This window comes from Rhea pennata, chromosome 11 (genome assembly GCF_028389875.1).
Source record: "Rhea pennata isolate bPtePen1 chromosome 11, bPtePen1.pri, whole genome shotgun sequence".
NCBI classification, from domain to species: domain Eukaryota; kingdom Metazoa; phylum Chordata; class Aves; order Rheiformes; family Rheidae; genus Rhea; species Rhea pennata.
The window spans coordinates 400,067-416,288 of record NC_084673.1 but is presented as its reverse complement, the minus strand read 5'-3'; the positions used below and the strand labels follow the sequence as shown (position 1 = coordinate 416,288).

At 44.5% G+C, this 16,222-nt stretch overlaps 1 protein-coding gene across 3 annotated transcripts; it reads left to right on the top strand.

Moving 5' to 3' along the window:
• Positions 1 to 4,535: 4,535 nt before the first annotated feature.
• On the top strand, positions 4,536 to 13,196 carry LOC134145240 (V-set and immunoglobulin domain-containing protein 4-like). Of its 3 annotated transcripts, none has more exons than XM_062584577.1 (8): positions 4,536 to 4,725; positions 7,349 to 7,705; positions 8,450 to 8,731; positions 9,776 to 9,844; positions 10,399 to 10,464; positions 11,217 to 11,330; positions 12,008 to 12,029; positions 12,843 to 13,196. In XM_062584577.1, the coding sequence occupies exons 1-8, from the start codon at positions 4,671 to 4,673 to the stop codon at positions 13,054 to 13,056; spliced, it is 1,179 nt and encodes a 392-aa protein (XP_062440561.1). In that variant the 5' UTR covers positions 4,536 to 4,670; the 3' UTR covers positions 13,057 to 13,196. The 3 variants fall into 3 exon arrangements, with proteins under 3 accessions (XP_062440561.1, XP_062440563.1, XP_062440562.1); XM_062584579.1 differs by having other exon boundaries at positions 11,217 to 11,350; positions 12,843 to 12,931; XM_062584578.1 differs by lacking the exon at positions 12,843 to 13,196 and having other exon boundaries at positions 11,217 to 11,350; positions 12,008 to 12,501.
• The last annotated feature ends 3,026 nt before the right edge of the window (positions 13,197 to 16,222 follow it).

Below are 16,222 nucleotides of genomic sequence, written 5' to 3'. Positions count from 1 at the left end.
GATGCAAAACTGAGGAGTCCCTTTAGAAAAGAAGAAATGGGCAGACTGAGCCACTCAAGCAGCAGAAGACTTGGACATATGTGTCTATCCACAGCAAAGGGACATCTTGTAAATCACATTTGAGGAACTACAATTCGTGATGTTTGTTTTAGCTAAGTAGTTGACTTATCCTTTGTAATTATAGCTTCAGGAAGTCTTGCATGTCCGGTTCAGAAAATAGTCATATCAGCAGTTTTAGCTTGGTTTTTCAGCTTGTGATGGGGCATGTTTCCCCAAAATCCAACTTTACTTTTAGTCTTTTGAACAGGAGATAAGTTTTCAGGACAAGCTTCTCTTACCAGTCAGGGGCCAGGATGTACCAATGATTGGTTTTAAGTCAAGTCTCTGAAAATGGACTCATTCACTCTTTCAGAGACATTGTTTGAGTTTTAACAGTGCTTTTGTTTCTCCAGGCAGGACTCTCTTAAATCTGGCTAGTGGTAATTTGGTAGCAGAGAATGGACAGATGGGGCACAGGCATTAGCCCTCAAGCTAAAGTTTCTGTTCCAGTTCAAACAAATTGGTTCCATACTGGTAGGTTCAGCAAAGTCAAGAAAAGGCAGCAAAAATCAACTTTCGATCATATCAATAAGGATATGTTCTGCAAGAGGGTGCAGTGCTCTGTCTCTGTTACTTTCCTCTGCAGGATAACAACTAGTCTTAACTCTTACCCTGGAGCCTCACATACACTTGTTGCACAGATCTTGCCATCCCATACACAACCTGTTCCTCCAGGCTACCAGTGCTTGCCATAGGCAGGTTTATTGCAACAATAAGCAGAACTCAGTTTAAATCATATTCAGAAAGCCAAGCGTACGTGTGCTTCTACCCAAAGAGTGAAAGGAGACCTGCACTGTATTCATCAGCTGACCAATTTTGTGAAAACAAAGATAGTAATTGGTTTTCATTGCCCTGCACAGAGGTGGGAACAAGCCATCATTGACAAAGTGCAGCAGTTCCAGAGAATGGTCTGACCTCAGCTGCTGTGCAAAAACTTCCTAATTAAACTGAACAAATATCTGTTGTGATGGAACATAGCTGTGGCAAAACCAAACATATTAACCTTCCTTCTCAGGCCCATCAGCAAATGGTTCCTTGTATTTCAAACATATCTACCTTATGCTCAGATTTTATTCTGAATTTCTTGTGAACCCTAGACTTCCCATGCTGATGTATGTGAGCGAAGACTTTCAGGAGAATCTGCTGTTTCTTTCTGTCCATCATTCTTTTCTTTCAAGACAAGAAAACTCTCCAAACAGAAATCTTCCTCATTGACACAACAGCAAAGAAGTGGAAGGGAAATGAAATTATTTCTTGGAAGCATCTCAATGGTGGTGTTGAGCAGAACATTTCTTAAAACTAAATGCTAAGGCATAAATATTGAATAGATATCAACAAGCTGCTTTAGTGAGTGATTAAATGCCTATAACAGAATCCACTAGGTCAGTAGATTTGCCTGTATATGCATTTCTTAACTTCTGTAATTCTTTCTCCCATTCTTAATACTTAGCAGGCACATATTGATTCCATATGTAACATCTGTTCATAACCTCTGCATCTGCTTGTAAAGGTACTGCTACAGAGTGTGCCTAGAATGGCATGAATGGCCTCCTGGGTTGAAATCCCCCATGCCCTGCCATTTGTAAGCTACATCCTCAGAAAACACTGTGTGAGTTTGCAGAATATGAAGCATGATGGATTTTGTGCGTGAGCCGGACTACTGCAACAGAGATGTGTACCAAGGTAGTCTGTGGTTCTGTGAATATAAGAGCACCAGGTGATTATCTGTTCACCTGTAGATGGTAAAGCTTGTGTAATATTAAATGCAGATGACTAGGTTGTTAATCTCTAGTTTCCTTATGTACTTTCTCCACATCCCTGGTGATATGACCGCATCTATAGCGGTACCACAATTGGGCATAGTTTCTGGCCAAGTGATGGAAAATGCAGCTTTTCCATTCCTGTTGTAGTAAAGAACAGGATATTGTTTTTAACTTCTCCCCATCACAGAAATGGCATTGTACAAATCCCAGTTACCCCAGTTAAGTACAAGGCTTGTTCCCAGCATCAGTTGTCTGGGCTTAGGTGCTAGTTCTTATTTCCTCATATAGACTTATAGCAGTCTAGATTTTAGAGGAATAGCAGGAAGAAAAGAGAAATCTTCCCTGGACTGTAAGAGATGGTACACTTAGGGAAAGGGGAAGCAATGCAAGGAAAAGTACTGCATCAGCAAGCTAGAAATATAACCCCACATCTTTTTCTTCATTTGTTCTCGACCTTTTGCACACTATGATTCAGACATCTATGCACGTCCCTTCCCCATGATTCACAAATCCTTTGTGCCTGCCCAAACAGTGCTTTTCATGTTAGGAAGTTGGTCTTAGGTAGTTTAAAAGAAGTGCTGATGTCTGGACTGCCGTGGCTTATGGGACATCTTTGCTGCTTCAAAGGGGACCGTTGCACTGAAAAGAAGGATAGACTGTTCCTCCTCAGTACGTGGCTCAGGGCAGGGAGCTGAACTCACCCTGTGATCATGCTCAGAGACCTGCCATAGAGGCTTCCCATGCATTTGGTGTGTTTAATGGAGTACCTGGAAAATTTCACCAAAAAAAAAATTTTTTTCTTGCAACTAGATTATAAACAAATGAAAGAAATCAGAAGATTTTGTTTTTTTAAAAAAACGCAGTATATCAAAAAAATTGCTACCTTCCATTTTAGGAAATTTCATCATAACAGAAAAGTTGCAGAAAGACTTAAACTGAAAGTCTAAATTTAGTCTAAATTCCATTTTCTATTAAAAAAACCCTAATAACAGTAGCATGCTAAGGTTTTGTGGTCTATAATATTTTTTTATTCCGAACTGTGTTCAGCATTACTCAGGGTGATTTAAATTGTGCTGGGCTCAGTTCTGAGAATGAAGCTTTCATCTTTCCTGAACTGCCAATCATACTGTAGTAACTGAAATTTCTTATTACGTTGGATTGACATTTCATATTATATGAGCTTGTTCTCAGTCGATGTTGGTTGTCACACTGATGATATTTTTGCTGGTAACTCCTCTATTTGAGTTCATCTCTGCCTGAATAATTAAAAAAAGTATTTAGTCACACTATCTCAGCCATTACTAGGAAGAGATTAGACAGATATACTTGTAGCCCATATCAATAAAATAGGGAACTTCAGATAAATAGTATTTTGTATATATTTTTGGCTTTAAAGTAAATGAAATAAATCAATGTGTCTTTTTTTTAAAAAAAAAAAAAAGACAGTAGCAGTAAATCAAAAAATTAGCAGCTTGGGGGGAAAAAGGATGCATGTTTGTGTTACTGATATCTACAACATTTGTGCTATTCAACAAGGACTTGAATTTGGCTGGGGGTGCTAAAGATGTGCCTTTTACTGTTTGCCATAGAAGTCTGCCCAAGCCTGATCTAAGTCAGACCCTTGGGGAAAAAAAGGCTGAGACTGCCAGGCAAAGAGGCTAGGGCTGGCTTTCCTCCTCATTCATGTCACAGTCTGTCCTGCTCAGAAGATGAGTAGAGTTGCCTCAGAGAAGTCTCTTGCTGCAGAAGTTGGTACATATGCATGGTGGAAGAGCTGAGCACCGAGGAGGAGAAGACAGAGAGGAAATGGAATTGCGCAATTCAGTCTGTACTTTATGTTCCTATATGATGTTAGGTGAGTCAGTTCAAATTTCCCAGATGTAGGCTACTGTGCTTTCCATTTCTGGATGCCTGGTTAGGAGCGCTCATGGTGTGATGGATAGAGATGCTGAGCATTCCCAACCGCTAGCAAAGGTGATGAGAGTAGTATTTTGGGTGTCCCAGGTGCCGTGGGGTGTTACATACACTGGAAAATCAGATCATCCAGGGCTTCTGAAATTGAGCATCCAAAACTAGGAGATATTTTAGGCTTTCAGTTCTTTGTGCCACAGTTTTCTACACTTACAATGTGGCTAACATCGTGCTTAGCCTTACAAAGGTTCTGGGAAGGTGAACTGACTGATGAGCAGGAGCTCTGTTCTAGAACCACGGAGGAAGATGGGACAAGTTAGAAGCAGAGCCAGTGAACTGGCACCACTTGTCCTGTGCATGGCAAAACAGTACGTAATTTTGTAAGTAATGCCAATGTCATCACACACACATCTGAGAGAACTGAATTACTGAATTCATGCTTCTCAAGCATCCTGAAGTTTGCTTTCCCTTGCTCCTAAGTGCTTGACTGTGTAGTCATAATAAAGCTCTTTCATTGTGAAGTGACTGCAAACATGGAAAGAAAGAAAGCAAAAAAAAATCCCATCCAATTACAAAGAGAATAAAAAAGAGCATTTAGAGCATTTCTTGGAAAAAGTCAAAAGAATGATAAGATAAGTGGATGGGGACAAGAGAACATGAAAAGGAAACAGAAAGATCCTTATAGCCTTTGTTCATCCTCCACCCCTGTCATCAGTGAAGTGGGCTGGTGATATTTCAGAAAGAAGGAAGGAAAAAGGGCAGCAGCACAGTTTGGATCCTAGATGATATAGGACAGAAGAAAAGGAAGTATTCTTGACTTGCATTCTGGTCTTGGGAGTGTGGGTCTCTCTCTGAGTAAGTGGAGGGAAAGTAGGACAAACCTGCAGTTCCAGGAGAATGGAAAAAATGCTACAGGTATTGGTGCTTGTGAAGGCTTTCGTCAGCTGCAGTGGTGAGTAAATGCTTCCTCATATTAGAGAAAAATCTGAGCACAAAGAGGGCAGGGGAAATCTTTTGAATTATAGTGTTTTCATTTTTAAAAATCGTCAAGTGTGGAAAATCTCTAGTTTCTTAGATGAAAAAAATAGAGGTTGGGAAGAGTCTTCTTTGGCATCAGACACAATGATGTGCTTTTGAGGGTGGAACAAACAGTATAGTATAAGGTAAAAAGTCAGATCCCAAGCCCTCCAGAGCAAGAACAAAATAGGAGAGATCCTTGGATCTGCTCCGGTATATCAGCGCTCTGCAAAGACCATTTTGGAAGGAAATGTGCATGTTCTTTTTGAGCTTAATAATGCATCACTATTGTTTTACTAGCATGGTCCTGGTAAGGAAGAAGAGGTACAGCTGTAATTGTGAGCCTAGATTCAGACACATGCATAATTCACCTTGCTCTCTTCAGCTATACTGATTCTCTAGGTGCACTAGGATAGGTGATACTGGAATCTTTACTTTGATTTACATGCCCATAAAACATCTGCACCTGCTCCTGGTGCATCGACACTGACAGAGAAAGGTTTCAGGAAACAGGAGAAAGAGAAAAGCTACAGCTGCTTTGACAGTTGTATAAAGGCAAAGAATTGCTCCTAATATTCAGAAAAAAAATAGATTAGAGTCCTTTTCCCATCTAGTCATGAAAAATTAGCTTTACAGGTTTCTGTGATCAGCCTCTTAAGCTGCTTTTTGTGAGTTAATGCAGCTGAATATAAACCATGCATTTCTGGGGAAAAAAGGAGGAGGAGGGGGGAGGAAGGAGAAGGTGGCATGGATAAAGGTGAGCCAAGTCTAGCTAAATTCAGGTCATCTGCCACTTAGATGAGGCACTTCCCAAAGGAACTATGGTCTCACTGGGCAGACAGCCAGAGAAATTGGGAGGATGAGCTGGATACCACAAAATACCTGCTACTCCTCCTCACCCTTCTCCTTAGTGCTTGGAAGGTACTTGTTTGTCTGCTTGGGGCCAATATAAATCAAGAAAGCTAGGTTATATCTGAAGCCCTCAAGACTGGATCCACTGTGCTTTTTTCAGGTCCAGTTCTTCAGAGCAGATACCTAATGGCGCCAGTCTGCATGGCACTTCCATACCACCAGGAAAGCTGGGTGCTAGTAGTCTAGAAAGGGAGATGTTCAGTTGCTTTACAAAATGGGTCAGAATATGGAAGTTTAAAATTTTTTGTGGTTATCATGTGTTATGGATGACACACATCCCTCTGACCTGTCTGGGATACTCTGATACGACTCTTCAGATTTTCTCTAGTCCAGCTCTATCTATCTCTGGTGGGAAGATTCACATTGTCTGGAAGATTATATTCCAGTTTAATAATTGCCCTGGGAGGAAATATTTCCATTAAAAATGCTCTGTCAGAGATTTTTCTTTTGCTGCATTTCTCCATTCTTTCTAATGAGCTCTCCTTTGGGGTCAGCCCCACTAGTGCTGGAATCAATTACACACAGGGTGCCACTGACTCCACAGTGAATCAGTGCATGCTAGCAGCTATTTCATGGCATGTAGCAATACAAAGCAATACTGCAGAGATGTCTAACTAAAATTGTGTCTAGAGAAATACACTGGATGCTAAACACACTTGAAGCAGAGAGCACCAAATGCCTTAGGAGTATATCTAAGCAGTTTTCTAAATAGTTTCCATCCTTCTTAATTTACCTGGAAGGGATTCTGTGAAGAGCATGAAGAGAAAGGGAAAACCTTCTAAAGCAGATATATCAAGGAGCTGCATTTGATAAAGATGTGAGATTCAAAGAATGGAGCTGTGCCTGCTCTCCCAAAGTTATTTGATAAAGGAAAAACATTGCTCCATGTCAAAACCAAGCTTCCTGAGCATTCAGCCCCAACAGTCCTCTAGACTGTCCTCCTGGACAGAGATCTGCAGATCCTCACTTTCCTTTGAATGGTCCTTCCCGATAGCTCTGGTACAAGCTATTGCACAGAGGAGTGTTTCTGCCTGCACAGCTATACTGTTGTGACCTGTGAGCAACAGGGAAGTTACACTGGTGACGTTAATCAGTGCAAAAGTGCAAAAGGACCTAATAAAAATGCTTAATTGCAGTAAAACAACAAAACTGACTTGTTCATCCTTCTTTCCACATGTAAGGTACAGAACAACATTGCAATTGATGTCATCAGAGTGCCCAATGTCTTTGGGGGTGGGAGGAAGTCCACTGCTGTTTGACTAATCACCTGCAAGTAGAAGCAGAAAGCCAAGCCACAAAAGCAGAACATGAAGGCTAGGGAGCAGGAATTAGAAATGCACCTTAAGATCTTATGAACACTATAGCTGTGATGCTGCCACAAGGAGCAGGATTTGTGCCTCTCTGTACCAAGAAGGAATTTGAAAACTGGCAAGCATCCAGAGAGAATCAATAAAAATAGCCATGGAGTTGAAGCAACTGTCCACATCCCCATGCTCTGTGAGATGTACACAAGCCCAGGTTTAGCCAGCTGTGGTATTCAGCACATCTAACATGTTGGCTTCCACCTTCTGGTGACACCTGTCTATCATAAGGACATTTTCTCCTTTACAGTGTTATTTCTTCTCTTCAACTGTTGTTCCCTGCAGCCCTCCTGGATCTGTCTGGCCTCCACCAGATCAATGGGACATGGAAGGGATCCACCACTTTACCTTGTACCTATGTGCCTTCAGAAGGTTTCACGCAGCAAACGCTCATCTGGAGCATGGAGCGAGACTATAGCACCTCCACCATCTTTCGGAGAGATAACTCTGGTGACCATGTCTTGTTGTCTCAGTTCAGAGACCGTGTCACTGTCCCAAAGAACAGCTCAGGGGATGTCACACTTCAAATCAAGAACCTTGAAATCCCTGATAGTGGACGCTATACCTGTCAAGTCATCTGGAGTTCTGAAAATAACAGCTTGGTAACAAAGGAGGTGACCACTACAGTTAAAGTTGTCAAAGGTAAATCCAGTAATAAAGCTCTGCTCTTGCACACCATTTCTAATTCACAAAGCATGTGGTACAAGATGCAGCTGGTAGGAAGCACATAGCGCAAGGAAGAGTCTTTCACTTCATCATGTACCTGCATCCAAACCGGGTGCTGAGGCATGCTGTTGGGAAGAGTGTCTGCATTTCTGTTGCTGCTAGCCCATCTCTTCTGAGGAGGAAATGATGCATCTCAGCACTGTGATAGTGTGGTGGACTGTGGAAGGGGGAGCAGTTAGTTCAGACCCAAATCTAAATCTACCAGTGGACCACTTGAACACACTGCTGCTTGAGATAGCACTCAAATCTGTATTTGATTCTATCCAGAAAACCAACATCTCTGTGATTCCTGTAGCAAGTAGGAAATCAAGTGTGTGTTGTATTCACCAAGTATGGCTTCTCCCCTTCCAGAACATCCTCAATGTGTGCTAGAACTAACTCTTTCTGCAAGGTGGGTTTATGGCAGGGCAGAGAGGGCACCATTCCAACAGAGCTGCCTTGCTGTGATACGGCAGTTGCAATGAGTAGCATAGCTACTATAAAGCTGTCTGTAGGAACAAGAGAGCTGAGCTTCATCTGTGCAGAGAGGTGACATAAGTGGTGCCTCTGTTCCTTCTGGAAAAGGGCTTAAACTCAGCAAGTGAACTGCCGTAGAGCATAGGGAAGACTTCTAAAACAGCAAGACCAATATGACCTGAGCCCAATCTGCTTGTCTTTCAGTTGCAGTGACTAAGCCCATCATCAGGGCTGGTGAGCTGGGACTGATAGTCCCAGCAGGAGCCAGGACCAGCTTGACCTGCGTGGCCAGCGGATCCCCACCCATCAGCTACCGCTGGTTCCTCGGAGAGCCGGGAGGAAAAGCTCAGCATCTGAGCAGTCAGGCTGAACTCACATTTGAGAGTCTGCAACCCTCCGACTCAGGGAAATACTACTGTGAAGCAGAGAACAGGGTTGGGAGAGGTGTTCCCCAGCAGAGTGATGCTGTAGAGCTGATGGTGAGAGGTGAGTCCCCAAACTAGAGCTTATCATCTCAGCTGTGGGAAATGATCAAGACAGTTTCCTCTTTCTGTGCACAGATCAGAAAATTAACATGAAATATGAGTTGTGATTTTAGTGCCACTGAGAGAGGAAACCCCAGGGTTTGACCTCCTCCCCGCTTCAGAGCATGGCTGATCATGGCAGGGCTGAGAAAAACGTTCCTGTAGGACCCAGACTGTGTGGGGTGGGAGCCCCACTCTTGCTCTTGACATACATTCCTCTTACCTGGGTTGTAGTGCCCATGGGGAGTGAGGGAATCATCCAGTTGCCGGTCCCTCCCACAGGGTCCCAGTCAGACAGCGGCCCGGCACTGGGACCTGCAGGCACCCCAGGCCCAAGCTCCCTTCGGTGGGAGGTGAGGCCAGCGAGGGCTGAAATAGAGGCAGGCTCAGGACTGCAGAGGAAGTGCCGCTTTCTTCCTGGCAGTGTGTGAATGATACAGGGCATGGGAATAGGGCTTTGAAAAGAGTGAGCCAAATCTACCTTAGTGTCTTTTGGGGCTACAGATCCTTTGTCCAGGTGGGATAAAAGTGGGTGCCCATGTGCCCCAGCTGCAGGCGCTCAGTTCTGGGTGGCTGGGCCAGAGCCCTGTGACAGCAGCCAAGGCAGCACTCGGGGAGCCGCAGCCTGGGAACCAGGGTGCCGCAGAGCTTCAGCGGGAGGTCTCCTTGGCGAGAGAAGGCCGCCTTGCGGCTTCATCTGCAGGAAATGGTCAAGGCAGTTTCCTCTTTCTGTGCACAGATCAGATAATTAACACCAAATATGCATTATTTTTGGAATAGTTGCACATCAGTGCAAAAGAATGTACAGCAAAGGAATAGAAGTAATTAAGACCATACTTACTTTCTAACACTGCTGGCAACCAGTCCCCTACCTGTCCTCTACATGGGTGGTTGGTTGGTTTTTCACTGACTTACAAATCAAGTGGGAAAATTCTCCTGTTTTACTACAGCGAAAGAAACCATGGTCAAATTCCTTTGTTGCCTGTCACTTTTATTCAACTTGCAGATCTGCCCAGAACAACAGTGGTTTTTGACAGTGATGTGGGAACCTCAGAGAGATACCACACAACCACAGGTGAGGGGTTAGTAGCAGTTACAGCTGACAGTTAGAACAAGGAGTCAGTTGGAGGATTAACACTAGCATTTTGCAATGGCTTTTGCTGCTGGGGAACACTCTTGAGAAAGTATTATTTTTAGTCTGTTTGGCTCAGCTTTTAATTTGTCTATCTCTGAATACAAAGCATCCTGCTTTCCTAACTCTGCAAGCTTTTTGCTTGCTTGCAGGAGGTTTGTATCCAATCCTTTCTGAGGCTGTCTAGTTGTACGTATATGTGAGTTTTATGTGTTACCACAGACTGTTCCATCCTGTGGGCTGGTTTTAGGCTAGCAGCATTTTGAGCCTGTATTCTCAAGGTTGGCTATAGAGAGACCAGTCTTCTGACAATTTCCATGGTCTGTGTGGGCTGTAAGGTAAGGTTTTGGGGCATTGGATCACCTGTTCTCTTTGTGGGTTTGGGCTTTTGGGTTGATTTTAAGTGTACTCCCACCCCAAGAACACTTCCACCCCATCCCTCCATATGTATATCAGCCAGCCTAAAGGAGGATTGCTACGCTCCCCCACTCTTGCAGATCTGCCCGCAGCAACGGCAGCCTCCGGGAACGATGCTGTTTCAGCAAGGCCTCCCATTGCCGCAGGTAAGCGGAGACCTTCACAGCACTAAGCAAAAGGCTCATGCAGAAAAGTACAAGATTAGCACTAACGAGGGCAGACCAAACAGGGGACTTGGCAGCTGCTTTCTGCAGCAGATTTTGTTTCAGGGAGCAGATTCCTAGCCTGTCAAATACTAGATTTTCTCTAAGTGAGAATTCCCCTCTTGGCCTCCTGTCCGTAGGTCTTCTGGAGCTTGATTTTTCCCTTAAGTTTGCTTTGTGTTTCTGCCTTAAAAGGGCTGAAAATTTTACCATTGAACTCAGGACGGATGTCACAATTTATCTAAGTTTTCGCTGCTGTTGAAGGTTTTGTTTGATTTTAAAGCAAAATGAGTATTTAATGCAAATATTCACCAGCCTTAGTGAGCCTGCATAGCAGGGGCTTGGTGCAGAGTCTGCAGAGCAGGCTGCCACAGCTTGGCTTGAGGTCTCACTCAAAATGCCTCATGTGGCTCTGCTCAGCACCACTCTTGCAATGCCAGTCTGTCCTACCCATTAACCCTGGGTAAGGAATGCTGCCCCATGGGCATGGGTCAGCCCCAGCGCCCAGATGTCATGCGACGTCCACGCGGGGTCTCCAGCCAGGTGGCCGCGGCTGGCAGGGCGGCAGCAGGTCCCAGCACTTTGCCCCGAGGTAGCGCTGCAGTAAGCAGCCCCACGCAGCCCAGGCTGCAGGCAGGGACGCGGCCTCGCTCGGCCACGGTGCCTGCGGACCAGGGCTCATCTGTCTCACCCAGGGCTGCAGCGGGACAGCCTGCCACTGTACCTCATCATCCTGGTGGCCGGGCTCTGCGTGGCCACGCTCGTCTCCATCGCTGTGGCCATCGCGTGCCGAGGGAAGCCGAGGGACGGTGAGCAGAGCAACATGCAGGTGGGAGGAGATGGGAAGCGGGTGGGCGTATGGGTGCTAGGACCGGCCCTGGGAGAGGTGCTGCCTCGGCTGGGCTGTGCAGTGCAGCCACTGCTCTGGGGCCACTTTGCACATGCTGCCCCAAGTAAAGACCAGGGCGCTCGGCTGAAGCCAGCTCCATGGGGTCCCTCTGGCAGGACAGCTCTGTCCACACCTGCCCATCCCCTGCCCTCAGTGCCGGACACCCCAGTGCGGAGCATGAGCCCCTGGGAATCGCCATCACCCTCCTCTACACCGGATACCCCGGTGCAGAGCGTGAGCCCCTGGGAATCGCTATCACCCTCCTCTGCACCAGACACCCAAGTGCAAAGCATGAGCCCCTGGGAATCGCCATCGCCCTCCTCTACACCAGACACCGCAGTGCAGAGTGTGAACCCGTGGCAGCCTGGAATCACATCAGCTCATGACCTGGGGAGGCAAAAGACCTGACAGCCCCATATGTCACTGTTCATTTTTGTCTGGAAGTCTCTGTGCTGATGGGAAGTCTTTCTTAGGGAGAGCCGAGGTGGGAAGATGATTTCCTGAAGGTGGGAATGCCTGAGAGCAGCTGATCTTTTTCTTTGTCAGATTAATAATAAAATATATTGATGTATATCTTTGATTCTCCTTTTTTTTCAGAACCCCTCTATGAAGTTGCATTGTGAGCACAATTTTTCATCTGTGATGTTGAGAAGACTTTGAGGGATTCAGTACTGGCATCTGTTTCAGAAAAACCTCTTTTCTCACTGAATAATCAAAGATTTCCTTGACTCTCTGGGGGGAGGATCTGAAAACTTTGACAGTGTATTTGATTAGCAGCATGAGGATATTAACATTTAAATGCAGAAGATAGTAAGAGAGGGTCTATCTTTTAATACATTTGAATGAGAGGAAGATATTTTGGGTCCCTCGCTCTGTCTTGCAGATGCCATAGGAAAGCTGTTCTCTGTAGTAAGCTTCCAACATTATTTCACAAAGCAGAGAATACAAATTCTCATTTCTTCCCTCAAGATAAGTTCCTCACTTAAGAAACATACCCCAGTGGTTATCCAAATATGTTATTTCATGCAATTCCTGTTTGCTTCTACCTATAAGAACGTATTTCCCGCCCCATCTTAACCTTACCCTCTCGTGGCCCCACCAACTGCTGTTTTAGCAATTATATATCTACAATATATACCCATAATAGTAGTTATTTGGCAAAGGTTGGACTACATAGTGATAGTCCAACTTTTGGAAAGTCTATTGAATACCAGTATGATCACGCTACCGCCGATTGTGATACCAACGTTAATTGTTTATTTCCTCTTTTTGAGTGTGCGTGTGATTCTTTTGATACTGCTTTCTAGTTTCTTTCAGAGCCTCTCAGACTCTTAGTAGATTACTGTAGGTTTAGCTATTCTGTGGTCAAGGTGTAGATCAAATGACTTCTGATTTATTCCTCCTTCTCATTAATCTCTCTGTGTTGTTTCAGCCATAGCACTGTAGATGTCCTGAGAACAGAAGCTGATTTGGAAGTCCCTGCTAAGTGCCTACAAGAGGAGGTAAATTCTAGGACTGAAGCATCATATGAAACTGTCGCCACAAAAGACAATCATTATAGCAACATATGTACTGGGAAAAACATTTGTGAGTGCAAGACCCTTCTGAAAGCAATGGAATCAGAATATGAGGTAGAAAATTTTTAGTAGAGTATCTGCATTTCCACATAAGCAGCTATGCAGAAGATGGAGCTGCATATCTCATATGGTGAATTTTACCAGCGGAAACTATTTTTCCTGTCTGCTTTCTCTGCTGATAAATATACCAGTCTCATTGTTTTGTTTAACCTGGGGGAACTGCATAATCTTGGGCTCTGGTGAATACGGTCCTGCCTGTTGGTGTGGAAGCCCTCAGCCAAGTGGTTCTCTACCTGCATTTATGTAGCTATTAATTTATGAGCAGCCTAAAGGACAAAGGAGGAAGAAGGGGCCTGGAGAGTAAAAACACGTAAGCATTTAGCCTGCAGGTGTAGGTGTAGCTGGCTGCAACACTGCTGGCCAATAATACCAGCAGAGTATATTCTCAAGCATGTGTTCCCCTGTTTGGACATCACAGACTGCAAGGAACCAGGAATTATGCTGGGAGTAGAATGTTCCCTGGCTTTTACAGTTCAGCAAATACTGGTTGTAGAGCTTGTTTGCCCTTGAGTCTTCATTTGAGAATGGTAAAGGGACTACAGAAGGGGCTGATGTCCCAGAAATGTCATTTTTTCCAATCAGGCTGGAATACATTACTTAGAGGGAGAGGGAGTGGCCCAGAGCTGATGATCCTCGTAACCCCCCACTGGCTATTTTTCTTCTGGAAAAGCAGAGGAGGTGTTGAAAGAAATGTTAGAATTTTATTTTATTATGTGAGGGCCAGAGGCATAGTAACATAAAAGCATTGCAGAATATTAGCCTTCTTAATGATTGCTTAGAAATAAAACTAAGGCATTTGGTATAGTGACTGAACAAGAGACCTCGCTGGACTCAGCACAGATTGATACCAATTTACTATGGGGAATATGACACAATCTTTCTGTCTGATTACAATGGAGATATTAATGCTGACCTGTGTCACGGGGTTGCTGTGAGCTTTCATGCTTGTAAAATGTCTTGAAAATTGCTTGATTAGTGCAAAGCATTTTCTTCCTTGAGGCAAATACAAAAGGCTTCAAAGGAGTCAACCTCATACTGATTCTGACTTCCTTGATATTTTACCATCCATTGCCTTCATATTTCTTTTATTTACAAATCTGTGCTTTTGCTCTGTCTCCTGATTAAATTCTGAGAAACAGCTAGAGAGCTAGTCAGGGCCACAACTTGACTTGGGAGTTTGACTTGTGTTTGTCTTCTAAAGAGGAGAGGACAGGAGGGAGACAGCATACCCACACATCAGCCCACATCAAACTCCTCTCATGACTACAGCTTACACCAGACCCTATAAGGCTAATTTTCAGGGTCTTGGTGCTGCCTTACTTGAAGATTTTCACAAACTGCAGATATTTACCTCTGTGGTGACAGCATGGTAATATATAGAAAAATGAAGGTGACAGAGTGAGGCCTGAAGTCAATGGAAAACTCTGATTTCAGTGAGTTGGTCAGGTGTATCAGTGATTGAGCTAGGGACATTTAGCTGAGGGTTTCCCAACAGCACCTTTCTTCCAGACCCTTCAGCTAGTTCTGTTTTTTCAGTTTATTGGTCATAATCAGGTGATAAGTGTTATTATGCTACTAAGTCATTGTCAAAGGTTAGAAGGATTCTGAGGATACTGCAATACTGACTTCCTTCAGTGCCACTGGATGGCTAAAAGAGGAGCTGGAGAAGACAGATGATCCAAATGATATAAAAGCCTTGCCTGTGATTTAGCTCAGGAGTTAAAATCCTTGACTTTCATCTCACACCATTACTCAGTATGTTGATCTGCTCTGCAGGAATTTTAAAAAATCTTTGGCTTCCTATTTATCGGCTGTCAGAGATTCAAATCAACTATTCTTTTCCAAGCAAAAGCAAAGCTGTTTTCTAACAGCCAGTGCTGCAAATGCCTCTCAGTTCCAGAGTCTCAAGCCAGATTCTTTCACCTCAGGCTGTGCAGTCCCATGATCTTTAAGCTACACAAGCCTTGAGGACAGCAGAGTTAGCAAGCCCTTTGATGACCTTTGACAGCCTTGAATCTGCAACACCTTCCAAGCCCATGCCTAAGCTGCAGGCTTAGGTGCTGATTTACGGGAGGGAAAAAGCATGGAATAACAATGTGGTTATCTCCTATTGCCACCACCATGCTGTATGCGAGCTCTTCCGCCCCAAGGTACCACTGGAGCTGGAGGAAATGGCCCCTGCACTGTGGGTCTGTCTCAGGCACAAACCTGTGAGGACCACCTGTCCTCCCTGCTCGCAGCTGGGCTGTTGCTGGCACAGCTGAACTGCCCCAGGGCTGGCTAGCAGATTTCATTGCCGGCCAGCAGGCCCTCGTCAGCGAGTGCTTTGGGCAGTCCTGTGGGCTCCTTTGCCTCAGTATACCTGGGCAATGGCTAAGCATGTTGCAATCACAGCACAGCTGGAAAGTAAAGGTTGCACTGACTACACGTAAAACCTTAAGAGTTCATTGCTTCCCCTTCCCCCGCTACTGACAATACCCTGACAACTAAATGTGTTCCCAGGGTTAATTCCAAGCAGTCTTGTCGTGAAAATGTAGCTTTGCATGTAGAAAACAATTTCCTATGCACCTGTCAAACATAGAGAAGCTGTGAGGATAAAAGCCAGAGCAAGGCAGGAGAAAATAACACCGAGAAACAGTAAATCATTTCTTCCTGAAACACCATTTCCTGTATACATCTTAAATGTCAGGGCCAGGCCAAAAGAAGCACCATGACTGTGGACTTAGAGATGTGTAGCAATCAAAAGAACTGATACTGCTGGAAGAAATGCAGAGAAGGTCACATCCTCTAGAAAGCAGGAGACCCGATTCAGCAGCCTGGATGAAATCAGCTGGTGGTTTTCATCCAGCTCCCAGATACCAGGTGTCTGTCTCAAAACCTCCAGCTCTGAGAGCCACATAATACCAGGTAGCATTTTATGTTCCCAAGCCAGAAGGCTCTACTTCTCTTCTAGCACCACCTACTGACAAGAAAACAAAAACTGCTGTGCTGTAGGAAACAACCCAAAATGAGAGAGAACAGACTGAAGGCATACCCTTACACGTGCTGCTGGGAAGCAGCTTATCAAAGCAGGAGTGATGAACACTGTACATGCTTGAGTGCATAAAAAGAGGCATCACGTTAGGCGAGTTAGGTGGTGTAAGGCATTGGCTAGAGAATGAGGTGAGATTGCTTG